Raw genomic sequence first — 13797 nt, forward strand, 5'->3', positions numbered from 1 at the left:
GAAAATGATGTCCAGAAACCAAGCCCCATAAAGGTGATGTGTTAGCAGACAAGGACACTGAGGTAAAACTGGGTGATCTGAGTCCCCATCTGCCTGGCTGAGTGCCTGGTGCTGAGCACAGGCCTAGCATGTAATACCAAATAAACAAATAAGAGCAAAGGCCAAGCAGACCACACTTAGCAACACAGGGTAGACTTGGGGTAATATAAATATTTTATTTCCTGTTATAATGTAATTTAAGGAAAATGGAAAATTCATCTCTATATTCCACATTTTAAAATAGATGGATTTTCTTCTACACATTTTCTCTACAAATAGTTTTTTACGTTTGAGAATATTTTTGTACAGTTGTGATCCAACTCCATGTAAATTATACCCTGATGTTTCAACTTAGCATGTCTATAAATATTTCCATGCCATCACTTACAAAACTGGCTATCATTTTTAATGGTTGAATAATATTCCACTGATGAATAATATACTTTCTTAGCCATTCCTGCTGGGTGATTTCCAGTTTGTCACCATGATCTCATGATGCTCCAGTGAGTGCATCCCCCAACACTTACAACATATAAGTAACCAAAACCTTCCCAAAAGCAGGTTTGCTCTGTCAAAGGCTATCCATATTTGAAGTTAAGTTGCTTGCCAGAATGGTTAGTGCTGATTTCTGTTGATGGGAGTTTGGACTGGATTCTCTGTGCAGGAAGGTCTTTGTATATTTATGTCATAGTGACTATTAGAGCCCCACACACCCAAGTACAGTGTCCCTAACCAGTTTAGGAGAAGGAATCTGCCCTGCCTCATGGCTAAGTTAAGAGGCAAAGCTCTCTGAATCTGATCAGGAGTGTCTGCCCCCAGGTAAGGGCTTCAAAAGATAATTTTTTTTTCTCTTGGAATGCACTGAATGATGATAGCTAAATACAAACTGCCAAAGGACAGTTATTCTGAAAAACGGAAAGAAAACTAGAATCTTACAAATCCTGATACTTGTCAGAGATGACTGGGAAATGGTAAAAGTTATAGTGGCTGTAATTTTCCATCAGAGAAAATACTGGATGAAAACATTAATACATGCCCCTCTAAGCAGCCAGCCAATTCAGAAAGGCTGAGGACATTTTCTGCATGATCACTGGGTGTGTGATGAGATTACATGTAATGAATGAAACTGATTTGGAAATACTTGAAGCAAAATTTTTAATAAGCCATTTCTTTAACCAACTAGCTGGTATTTTCTACACATCTTTAATGAATTTAACACTAATTGTACCATCATGAGATGCAAGAAAAATATTCATGATGCAAATGAGAATAATATGAATTCTTAATTTTTTTTTTGAATTCTTAATTTATGTTCACAAAAAATTTTAATGTACATTTTAAAAGTAAGGAAATATGAGGTTCTTATTTAAATGCTTTGTCATAAATCCTGCTTCCTAACAGTTTTGGTTTTGGGGAAACTTGGATAATGGAAATAATCAAAACAAAGCAGTTACTAAATCTCTTTAAGTTAGAATAATCACTAAGAACATTAGCATGTCCAAACCTGTTTTTCTTGCAAATTTAACAGATTGCTAAATATTTATTTATTGACTTGTACTCATTTATCTGTCTTACCTCCACCACCAACTTAATCCTCTGCACTCTTTAGGTACAGCAGCTTTGGTAACAACTCCTATCACACAGGACCTTCATCTGCAGCCACTGTGCCCACCACCCTGACAACACCATCCATTTCACCTTCCCCGGAGGCCAGGCTGGAAAGGTAGGTTTTAGAGGAAGCATGGTGATGACTTCACTATCCTCAAGTGAAAGAAATAAACTTGATCAAGAGTAAAGGAATGGTATAACTAAAAATTATCATCTGAAGTATTTTCTCTTTTTTATAATATAGTCCAAAGGTAAAAATGTTTTCTCTCTTTCACATTGTTTACTAAATAAATATTTTATTAGAGGTGATATTTTATTTTTACTATTCTTTCATCTCCCTACATATTTTACATAGAAAGTATAAAAATTTTTTCTAAAATATTTTTAGTAAGTTTTCATTGATATATACTCTTATGAAGGTTTCACAAGAAAAATAATGTGGTTATTATATTCACTCTTATTATCGAGTCCGCCCCCATACTCCATTGCAGTCACTGTCCATCAGTGTAGTAAGATGCCACAGAGTCCCTATTTGTCTTCTCTGAGCTACACTGCCTTCCCCGTCACCCCCCACACACCATGTGCACCAATCATGATACCCCACAATCCCCTTCTCCCTCCCTCCCCAACTGCCCTCCCACACCCCTCCCCTTTGGTAACCACTAGTCCCTTCTTGGAGTCTGTGAATCTGCTGCTGCTTTGTTCCTTCACTTTTGCTTTGTTGTTATATCCACAAATGAGGGAAATTATTTGGTATATGTCTTACTCTGCCTGACTTATTTCACTGAGCATAATACCCTCTAGCTCCATCCATGTTGTTGCAAATGGTAGGATTTGTTTCTTTCTAATGGCTGGATAGTATTCCACTGTATATATGCACATCTTTTTTATCCACTCATCTACTGATAGACACTTAGGTTGCTTCCATATCTTGGCTATTGTAAAAGTGCTGTGATAAATATAGGGGTGCATATGTCTTTTTGAATCTGAGAACTTGTTTTCTTTGGGTAAGTTCCTAGGAGTGGAATTCCTGGGTCAAATGGTATTTCTATTTTTATTTTTTAATTTTGGAAATGCTAATGTTCTTAGTGATTATTCTAACTTAAAGAGATTTAGTAACTGCTTTGTTTTGATTATTTCCATTATCCAAGTTTCTCCAAAACCAAAACTGTTAGGAAGCAGGATTTATGACAAAGCATTTAAATAAGAACCTCATATTTCCTTACTTTTAAAATGTACATTAAAATTTTTTGTGAACATAAATTAAGAATTCAAAAAAAAAAATTAAGAATTCATATTATTCTCATTTGCATCATGAATTTTTCTTGCATCTCATGATGGTACAATTAGTGTTAAATTCATTAAATATGTGTAGAAAATACCAGCTAATACCTCCATATTGCTTTCCACAGTGGCTGAACTAGCTTACATTCCCACCAGCAGTTTAGGAGGGTCCCCCTTTCTCTGCATCCTCACCAGCATTTGTTGTTACTAGTCTTTTCAATGATGGCCTTCCTAACTGGTGTAAGGTGATAATTCATTGTGGTTTTAATTTGCATTTTCCTGATAATTAGCCATGTGAGAATCTTTTCATGTGCCTGTTGACCATCTAAATTTCTTCTTTGGAGAAGTGTCTGTTCATATTCTCCACCCATTTTTTAATCAAGTTATTTGCTTTTTGGGTGTTGAGGCATGTGAGTTCTTCATATATTTTGGATGTTTAACCCCTTGTCAGATATGTCATTTACAAATATATTCTCCCATACCGTAGGATGCCTTTTTGTTCCTCTGATGATGTCCTTTGCTGTACAGAAGCTTTTAAGCTTGATGTAGTCCCATTTCTTCATTTTGTATTTTGTTTTCCTTGCTTGAGGAGATACGTTCAGGAAAAAGTTGCTCATGTTTATATTTAATGGAGTTTTGCCTGTGTTTTCTTCTAAGAGTTTTATGGTTTCATGACTTACATTCAGGTCTTTGATCCATTTTGAGTTTACTTTTGTGTATGGGGTTAGACAATAATCCAGTTTCATTCTCTTGCATGTGGCTGTCCAGTTTTGCCAATATCAGTTGATGAAGAGGCTGTCATTTCCCCCATTGTATGTCCATGGCTCCTTTATCATATATTAATTGACCATATATGCTTGGGTTTATATCTGGGCTCTCTAGTCTGTTCCATTGGTCTATGGGTCTGTTCTTGTGCCAGTACCAAATTGTCTTGATTACTGTGGCTTTGTAGTAGAGCTTGAAGTCAGGGAGTGTAATACCCTCCCCCAATTTATTCTTCCTTCTCAGGATTGCTTTGGCTATTCGGATCTTTTGTGGTTCCATATGAATTTTAGAACTCTCTATTTTGTTGAAGAATGCTGTTGTTATTTTTATTGGGATTGCATTGAATCTGTAAATTGCTTTAGGCAGGATGGCCATTTTAACAATATTAATTGTTCCTATCCATGAGCATGGAATGTGTTTCCATTTATTGGTATCTTCTTTAATGAGTGTCTGGTAGTTTTCAGAATATAGGTCTTTCACTACCTTGGTTAGATTTGTTCCTAGGTATTTTACTCTTTTGGATGCAATTGTGAATGGAATTGTTTTCCTGATTTCTCTTTCTGCTAGTTCATCATTAGTACCTAGGAATGCAACAGATTTCTGTGTATTAATTTTACATCCTGCAACTTTGCTGAATTCGGATATTAGACCTAGTAGTTTTGGAGTGGAGTCTTTAGGGTTTTGTATGTACAATATCATGTCATCTGCAAAAAGTGACAGTTTAATTTCTTCCTTGCCAATCTGGGTGCCTTTTATTTATTTGTCTTGTCTGATTGCTGTGGCTAGGACCTCCAGAACTATGTTGAATAAAAGTGGGCAGAGTGGGCATTCTTGTCTTGTTCCCAATCTTAAAGGTAAAGCTCTCAGCTTCTCATTGTTAAGTATGATGTTGGCTGTGGGTTTGTCGTATATGGCCTTTACTATATTGAGGTACTTGCCCTCTATACCCATTTTGTTGAGAGTTTTTATCATGAATAGTTGTTGAATTCTGTCTAATGCTTTTTCAGCATCTCTGGAGATGATCGTTTGGTTTTTGTCCTTCTTTTTGTTGATGTGGTGGATGATGTTGATGGATTTTTGAATGTTGTACCATCCTTGCATCTCTGGAATAAATCCTACTTCATCATGATGGATGATATTTTGATGTATTTTTTAATTTGTTTTGCTAATATTTTGTTGAGTGTTTTTGCATCTATGTTCTTCAGGGATATTTGTCTGTAATTTTCTTTTTTTTTTTGTGGTGTCTTTTCCTGGTTTTGGTATTAGAGTGATGCTGGCCTCATCTAATGAGTTTAGAAGTACTCCCTCCTCTTCTACTTTTTGGAAAACTTTAAGGAGGATGGGTATAAGGTCTTCACTAAAATATTTGATAAAATTCAGCAGTGAAATCATCTGGATCAAGGGTTTTATTCTTAGGTAGTTTTCTGATTGCCAGTTCAATTTCCTTGCTGGTAATTGGTCTATTCATTCAGCCTTGGAAGGTTGAGTTGTTCATTTCTTCTAGGTTACCCAGTTTGTTAGCATATAATTTTTCATAGTATTCTCTCATAATTCTTTGTATTTCTGTGGTTTCCATAATGATTTTTCCTTTCTCATTTCTGATTCTGTTTATGAGCATAGAATCTCTATTTTTCTTGTTATGTCTGCCTAGGGGTTTATCTATTTTGTTTATTTTCTTGAAGAACCAACTTCTGCTCTCATCAATTCTTTCTATTGTTTTATTCTTGATTTTATTTATTTATGCTCTAATCTTTATTATGTCCCTCCTTCTACTGACTTTGGGCCTCATTTGTTCTTCTTTTTCTTGTTTCTTTAATTGTGAGATTTGGCTGTTCACATGGGATTGTTCTTCTTTTCTGAGGTAGGCCTGTATTGCAATATACTTCCTTTTTAGCACCGCCTTCACTGTGTCCCACATATTTTGTGATGTTGAATTCTTGTTGTCACTTGTCTCCATATATTGCTTGATCTTGTTTTTATTTGGCCATTGATCCATTGATTATTTAGGAGTATGTTATTAAGCCCATGTGTTTGTGGGCTTTTTCATTTTCTTTGTGTAATTTATTTCTAGTTTCATACCTTTGTGGTTGAGAAGCTAGTAAGTAAAATTTCAATATTTTTGAATTTGCTGAGGCTCTTTTTGTAGCCTAGTATGTGTTCTATTCTTGAAAATGTTCCATGTGCACTTGAGAAGAATGTTTATCCTGTTGCTTTTGGATGGAGTGTTGTGTAGATATCCATTAGGTCCATCTGTTCTAGTATGTTGTTCAGTGCCTCTGTCTCCTTACTTATTTTCTGTCTGTTTGATCTTTCCTTTGGAGTGAGTAGTGTGTTGAAGTCTCCTAAAATGAATGCATTGCATTCTATTTCCCCCTTTCATTGTATTAGTATTTGTTTCACATATGTAGGTGATCTGTGTTGGGTGCATACATATTTATAATAGTTATATCCTCTTGTTGGACTGACCCCTGTATCATTATGTAATGTCCATCTTTGTCTCTTATTACATTCTTTGTTTTGAAATCTATTTTGTCTGATTCAAGTACTGAAACACCTGCTTTTTTCTCCCTATTAGTTGCATGAAATATCTTTTTCTATCCCTTTACTTTCAATCTGTGTATGTCTTTGGGTTTGAGGTGAGTCTCTTGTAGGCAGCAAATAGATGGGTCTTGTTTTTTTATCCATTCAGTGACTCTATTCTTTTGATTGGTGCATTGAGACCATTTACAATTAGGGTGATTATCGATAGGTATGTACTTATTGCCATTGCCAGCTTTAGATTCATGGTTACCAAAGATTCAAGGGTAATTCCCTTACTATCTAACAGTCTAATTTAATTCACTTAGTATGCTATTACAGACAAAACCTAAAGGTTCTTTTTTTTCCCCTCATTTTTCTTCCTCCTCCATTCTTTATATATTAGGTATCATATTCTGTACTCTTTGTCTATCCATTGATTGACTTTGGGGGTAGTTGATTTGATGTTGCATCTGCTTAGTCATTACTTTTTCTACTTTCTTTACTGTGCTTTTATTTTCCCTGGTGACAGCTCTTTAGCTTTAGGAATACTTCCATCTATAGAAATCCCTCCAAAATACACTGTAGAGGTGGTTTGTGGGAGGTGAATTCTCTCAGCTTTTGCTTATCTGAAAATTGTTAACCCCTCCTTCATATTTAAATGATAATCTTACTGGGTAGAGTATTCTTGGTTCAAGGCTCTACTGTTTCAGTGCATTAAATATATCATGCCACTCCCTTCTGGCCTGTAAGGTTTCTGTTCAGAAGTCTGATGAGAGCCTGATGGGTTTTTGTTTGTATGTGATCTTTTTTCTCTCTCTAACTGCTTTTAAAAGTTTGTCCTTATCCTTGATCTTTGCCATTTTAATTATTGTATGTCTTGTTGTTGTCTTCCTTGGGTCCCTTGTGTTGGGAGATCTGGGCACCTCCATGGCCTGGAAAAGATCTCTTTCCCCAGACTGGGGAAGTTTTCAGCAATTGCCTCCTCAAAGACACTTTCTATCCTTTTTCTCTCTTCTTCTTCTGCTACCCCTATAATGTGAGTATTGTTCCATTTGGATTGGTCACACAGTTCTCTCAATATTCTTTCATTGTTAGAGATCCTTTTTTCTCTCTGTGCCTCAGCTTCCTTGTATTCCTCTTGTGTAATTTCTATTCCACTTACTGTCTCTTCTACTACATCTAGTCTGCTTTTAAATCTGTCCATTGTATGTTTTATTTCAGATATGGAATTTCTTGATGATTGAATCTCCATCCTAAATTCGTCTTTGAGTTCTTGGATATTTTTCTGTACCTCCATAAGCATGTTTATGATTTTTATTTTGAACACTCTTTCAAGAATATTGGTGAGTTCAGTTTTGCTTGGGCTTTTTTCTGGTGTTTGTGAGATTTTGGTTTGAACCAGTTTCCTTTGACATTTCATATTTGTATGTGTCACCCTCTAGTGCCCAGAACCTCTAGTCTCTGGAGCTGTTCAGTCCCTGGAGTGATGTCAGGGGTTGCAGGGGAGCAGTGCTGGTGCCTGGGGTGAGGAAAGATATGTTTCCTGCTTCCCAGCTGCAGTGCCTGTCTCCACTGTCAGAACCACTGGCCTAGCACACAGGTGTAAGCCTCTGTGCTTTGTGTTTGTAGCTGCCATAGGCTGAGCCTCCCTCTGGCTGGCCTGACACCAGGGCAGGGACTGCCAGTTTGCAAGCCAGTGCCGGCCTGCCAGAAGGAAGGCACAGCAGGTTGCGTATCATGGTGGCAGTCCTTGGAACTGAGTAGCCAGCCAGAGGGATGGAGCACCTGAAGCTCCTGAACATTTCCAACCTGCTGAGAAGAAGCACGCCCAGGCAACCTTGTCCACCTGTCCCTTCTCCCGAGCAGCAAGCTCCATGCAATCCCCACCCCTTCAGCATCCCTCTCACTGTTAGGAAGCCTCTCAGACAACGTGCCTTCCCTTTGTTGCAGGCCAGCCAGATGTGCATCCCTTTCCTCCACAAATGGCTGGAATCTCGGTCTCTCCAAGCATTGTGCCTGTCTTAGCTTTCCAACCCCACCAATCTCCACACATTGTGGGTTTGTGCTCCCAAAGCAGATCTCCAGGGCTGTGTGTTCAGCAGCCCCAGGCTTTCACCTCCTCCCCGCTCCATTTCTCTTCCTCCCGCTGGTGAGCTGGGGTGGGGGAAGGGCTTGGGTCCTGCCAGATCAAGGCTTTGGTACTCTGTTTCATGAGATCTCAGTTCTCCAGTTGTATGCAGTCTGGCACAGCCTTCATTCCTGTTGCTGTTTTAGGATTAGTTGTATTAACTATATTTCCATATTATATGTGGTTTTGGGAGGAATTCTGTCTCACCTCTCAAGCTGCCATCTTTAATCCTTGTCTGCTCTAAAATATTTTAATGTGATATTTTGATTCACCCCTTAAAAACTGTTCTAGATTTTGTGGAAGCTCTGCATTTTGTCTTATACACATCAGTTTTCACCTTGAATCATTCTATGTAAATCAGCAGGTAGTGGGCCCATTAAGGTCACCACCTTAATGTAATTTATCCATTACCTACCAAAGGAAAAAAAAGTGGTATGGGGCAGTGGAAGGAATTTAACTTGGCAAGATCATTAAACCACTAGCAATGAACTGATTATTACTCCTAGAAGTGAGTGATTGCACAAGGCTATGTTTACAAGGGAAAGGTAAGACCTGTAATTTTAGAACAATTAAAAACAGTTACCCTTGTATGGTAAGAGTACTGAGTTACAGAAAACTGGCTAGTGTTCCAACTCACTCACTGGGAAGTTATTTAATCCCTGAGGGTAAAAGGCCAATTATGCCAACCTTACCTTACAGAGTAGTCTTGATGATTTAATGAGAAGGTACCCATGAAAGTGCTGTGTGAACCCCATGTGTGAGTCTGGTGGCAATATATGATGACAAAGTTGTGACTTCCAGCAGCTCATGATTGATCAGAACTCTAGACATGAGCAATTCATAGAGATAGTTTGCAACAATCCTGATTTTAAAATATTTAAATTAAACCCATATTCCTTGTTTGGACCCTCTCATGTGTATTCTGAAGCATGTTTTACTGAGGGCTGCTGATGTGAGGTGCAGGGTTAGAACCAGCTGGTGACATGCTCTAACATCAGTGAGTGGAGCCGGGGGGTGTGGCCACAGGTACAGAAGCCACCAGAAGCTACTTCTTGGTCCAAGAGAGCTGACTGTGCCCAAAAGGGCAGTAGCCATGGGGCTTGAGAGGAGCGTTTCACACACTTGGCTGCCACCAGGAGGGTGGGAGCAAGAGAAGCAGAGTAAGGCTGTAAGCTTGTGTGAGTGTGTGGATGTTAGAAGCATGGAACTGAGGCAGCAGATACTGGAAGAAAAGCAAATCAAGGGTAGAGATGTTTGACCTAGGGCATGCAAGGCATGAGGAGTCTGTATGGCACAGGAGCAGTGTTGGGGGCCCTAGAAAAGGTGGCTCAGCAGTCCTGGGTCCTGAGCACAAAGAAGGCCCTGCAGTGAAATCCCTCCAAAGGGAGCATGCATGCTGAAACCCAGTCCCTGGGGAATAGCAGTGGTGGAACCTGGTCTTCCAGGGAAGTTCTGCCAGACAAAGCTCATTACCTTTGCCATCTTCTCTATTCACTAGTGAATAAAGTTCCACAGAGTTTATTACTTCCTTTACGTTTGCATGTTTTTTTTCAATTATCACTGTCTGTGCTTTGAAAAACCATGTGATGAATCTTTTGAAACATCAGATGTGCAATTTCATTATGAAGAGCAGGAAGCCACAGACCACTTCTTACTCTCACCTTGCCAGCTTATGTTTTGTGACTGTAAAAAAAGAAAAGAGGGGCCCCTGACTCCAAATCGTATTTATACATGTCAGTTTTATTTATGATAATGTATATGTTTATGTAGTTTAATTTTTCCTTTTTCATTTTTGACAGATGAATTCTTTGGATGTCACCTACAATCTATTTTCACATTTACCAGCATTTTCTGCCCTTTTAAGATATATGATTTTTTTCCTGAGGTATATACTTCTAAGAATTTGTATGATTTATTATGGTTTTATGTACCCATAATTACTGAAACCAAAAAGTAAAAAGGAAAACCCTCTTTTCTTAGGAAAGACATTGAACTATTATGAAAAAATAGCATTTTTTGAAATGAGAATCCACATCTTCTGTCAGCATACCCCTGACTAATAAACAACAAGCCAGGGCCCCGTGCAATATTGGGAAGCTCTGGAACTCAGTTCCCTCAATTTGGAAACAAGAGTCACTTCTCTGAAGCCCTAGGAAAATCAGGCTGACTAAAACACCCCTTCAGGCAGGCTGGCCCACTTTGGAAATACAACTGTGCATCCTTGTGAGCTTGGAGTTATCCATATTTTTCCCAAGCATATTAGTGTGTTGGCTGTTAATAAAACTTGGAATGATAAATGACCTGGAAAGGAAAATCTGAAAAAACAATATACAAAATTAAGTCAAGGCAAGGGCATTTTCAAATGAATTTTTCTTCTATCTCCTACTGTGGCTGTATTTATAGAGCGCTCTCTTTTAGAAACAGAGAGTGTAGCATTAATTTTTATGAAATTGGAACTTGGCTTGTGCCAAAACAAAGCATAATGAGAAAGCCAGAACTATTTGCAAAAGCCCTCAGTGATACAAGATGCAACTGTTTAATGAAAGCAAACTTTAAATGCTTCAATTTTGAAAATGTAATTTTGAGTGGAAACTCTAAATATTTTCTTTTTAAAAGAAAACAAAATGACAAGAATATTTGAATTGTTCTTATTTAAGTATTTAAATAAGACAAATAAGCTAGCAAACAGTAATCACAACACAGCAGATTTGGAGCTCTCAGAAGTTGGAAAGGACAGAGGGCCTTCTCTTTCCATCCATGCAGTGACATCTCCATCTTGTGGTCCTTTTCAGAGATGATGGTGGGATGACCACCTGACTGCCTGAGGGAGTAGCAAGTCCAGTGCCTGGGGCTGAAGGTGGCTTGAGGCAATCGACTTGGTGCCAGGGGTGGGGAGTGCAATGATAATGATGTACATCTTGCACTGTGAGGGAACATGAGCAGGTGAGCAAGTGGGAGCACACTGGAGGAACCTCAGGTCCAGATTTAGGGGGCCAGTGTAGACTTCCTTGCATTGCTCACCAGGGTATGGAGAATCATGTGTCATTACGTTTAAATTTGTATTTTTCTTATTATGAACATAGTTGAATATGTTTTCATATGTCCAGAGCCTTTCATATTTCCTTTTCTGTGAATTTTTGGTTTATGAACATTGAGTTCTTTTTCTTGCTAACATATAGAGGTTCTTCATAAATTGTTATAGAAGTAGCAATTATTTTCCTGTCATTGGTCTTTTTACTTCACTTATGGTATTTTTGCCATGCAGAAAAATTTAAGTTGTATGAGTTAAATTTATTAATCTTTTCTATCTTTTGGGTTTTGTGTTCTTCATAAAGAAAACATTTTCTATCATGGTTTCTTCTAGTATTTCTACAACTGTAATTTTCGCACTGAAATATTTTATCTGTATGGAAGTTAATTTGGCACATGGTGTGCAGCAAAGATCCACCTTAAAGATTTCATTGTTTGGTTACTATTTACTGAACATGCATTCATTTCCCTGCTAATCTGTCATATATATACAGACAGAAATGCAGAGCTGTTTATATGTCTATGTGTTCAAACTGTTTCCTTAGGAGCATCTCGCATCTCCTCTTGCTGCCCACCTTCTCTGATCAACCATTCCAGGCTGTCACATGCTCTCCTTCCTCCCACGTCTTATCTTTACCATTCAGTTAGTAGTCTTTGGAATGGGAGGACCATGTGCTACCTTGAAACAGCCTGATAATTTTTGTCACCTGCTGTTGCAGAGTCTCGTATGGTCACTGACAGTGCTGGAATAAAGAACATAGGAATATTTGGGAAAGCTGGGACTGAGCACCTGGGTCTAGGACAGTGGGAGTCTGTCTTGCTGAGTGATGGCTTCTGCTCCCAAGTAAAGCTCCCCCTTGCAGGATCTCACTCCCTGTGACCCCCTTCAACACCTGTCTCCATCATTGGTGTGGTAACTCCTCCCTCAGAATGAAGGTCTCTGTTTCCATGCATTTCCTGCCTATTTTCAGTTACCTTAGCTCTTCTACTTATTACCCACTTGGCAGGCCTTTTGCCTATCACCCTGAGTGTGAATTGCTGGTACCCATGTCTTTCATCCCGATTTCCTCCTCCATGTGGATTGTCTATTTTTATGGATATAGGTACTTGTTTTCTTGTTCTAGTGGGCTTTGGCTCTTATCATGTCTTGCTTTCACTGTATCTACATGTGCCCTAAAGGTTCTACTTGTCTGGTTTTCAAATCACTGCTTTTTCCAAATATATGTCTGTGGTTTTTTTCTCTATCTCAAATTCTTGCTGACTCGGTTACATCATTTGATTTACACAGTATTTAAAAAAAACAATGTCAGTAGAGTCAAGCACCCATTGTCCAATGAATCTCTAGTTAAAAAAAAAAATTCTTTAAATTGATCAAAGTAGATTTTTTTAAGACCCAAACATCACCAAGAAAACCTGAATGGCATATAAAATGGGGTAAAAGGCATTGCCTTTTTATATGATCATAAACACACTCAGTCCACAACTACCAACAGGAAATTAAAGGTACCAATGTGGACTGATTCCCTAGTGTTCACACAAACAAGCTGTGTTCTCCTTTTGCTGCACAACAAGTAGACTTCCTACTTGCTTGCTGTTAGTTCTTGATAGCAATCTTGTTACAAACAATGAGTTCCTGTAAGGTGCAATGTGGTCCTGATTAATTGATTGTGTTACATCCGAAGTGCATACGAGGAGAAGGATCCTTGGCTGGTTGGTTGGTTAGTTAGGTGACTAGTGAGTATACAGTAGGTTCTGCTCCGTGATGGCAGCTTAATTCAGGATCATGGGCTTTAGGGTACTCTGGGTCCTTAACAGATGTTAGAAATTCTTTCTCCCACATGTGTTCTTTATCTGACTCCTCACCATTCCTGATACTTTAGATAGAGTTCCATTTCAATGTCATGCCTGAATTATACATTGCAGTGATATATGTCTTCTACCCTTTCTGAAATACAGATTGGAGCAGGTGACTTTTCCCACTTAGAAACCTTGAATGACTCCCACAGCCTATTAGTGAATCCCACCCTGACTGCCAGCGCCGGAGGACTGCTCACGTTTATGGCCTGCACACACCTTCCGGCTTTGCCAGCCCATCGCCACCATCCTCACTGTATTTTAATCCCTGGAAATGCCCCCATGAACATTACAGGCTCTCCTGAAGCCCCTTCCTTCTTATTTGCTCTATCTTTGGCTAGTCTTTCTCCTTTCTTCATGCAGTTTCTTCCTTTTTATCCTCCAAGACCCAAATAGCTGTAAAACTCCTCCTAATTCCTCAGAATGAATTATGACTTCCTCATAGGTTCATAAACCTCGTTCTAGTTGGCTTTGGCTCTCAGTCCTTTGAATCATTATGTGTTCGTCTTTTTGTTTCTAAAATAGGGTTCACAAATCTATAGTGGTAGTAAACCTGGGACCCACAAAGC

The 13797-nt window shown here is 38.6% G+C and overlaps 1 protein-coding gene across 11 annotated transcripts in view; it reads left to right on the top strand.

Moving 5' to 3' along the window:
* FHOD3 (formin homology 2 domain containing 3) overlaps positions 1-13797 on the top strand; it is a 523260-nt gene that overhangs the window by 390430 nt on the left and 119033 nt on the right. For 9 of the 11 annotated variants that reach the window (XM_073212918.1, XM_073212919.1, XM_073212920.1 and 6 more), the window contains one exon: positions 1649-1762. The exons of the other annotated variants lie outside the window; for them this stretch is intronic. In XM_073212918.1, coding sequence (XP_073069019.1) covers positions 1649-1762 — 114 coding nt within the window. The remainder of the gene's footprint in view (positions 1-1648; positions 1763-13797) is intronic. 11 annotated transcript variants of the gene reach the window in all.

This window comes from Manis javanica, chromosome 9, assembly GCF_040802235.1.
Source record: "Manis javanica isolate MJ-LG chromosome 9, MJ_LKY, whole genome shotgun sequence".
In the NCBI taxonomy this organism is placed as follows: domain Eukaryota; kingdom Metazoa; phylum Chordata; class Mammalia; order Pholidota; family Manidae; genus Manis; species Manis javanica.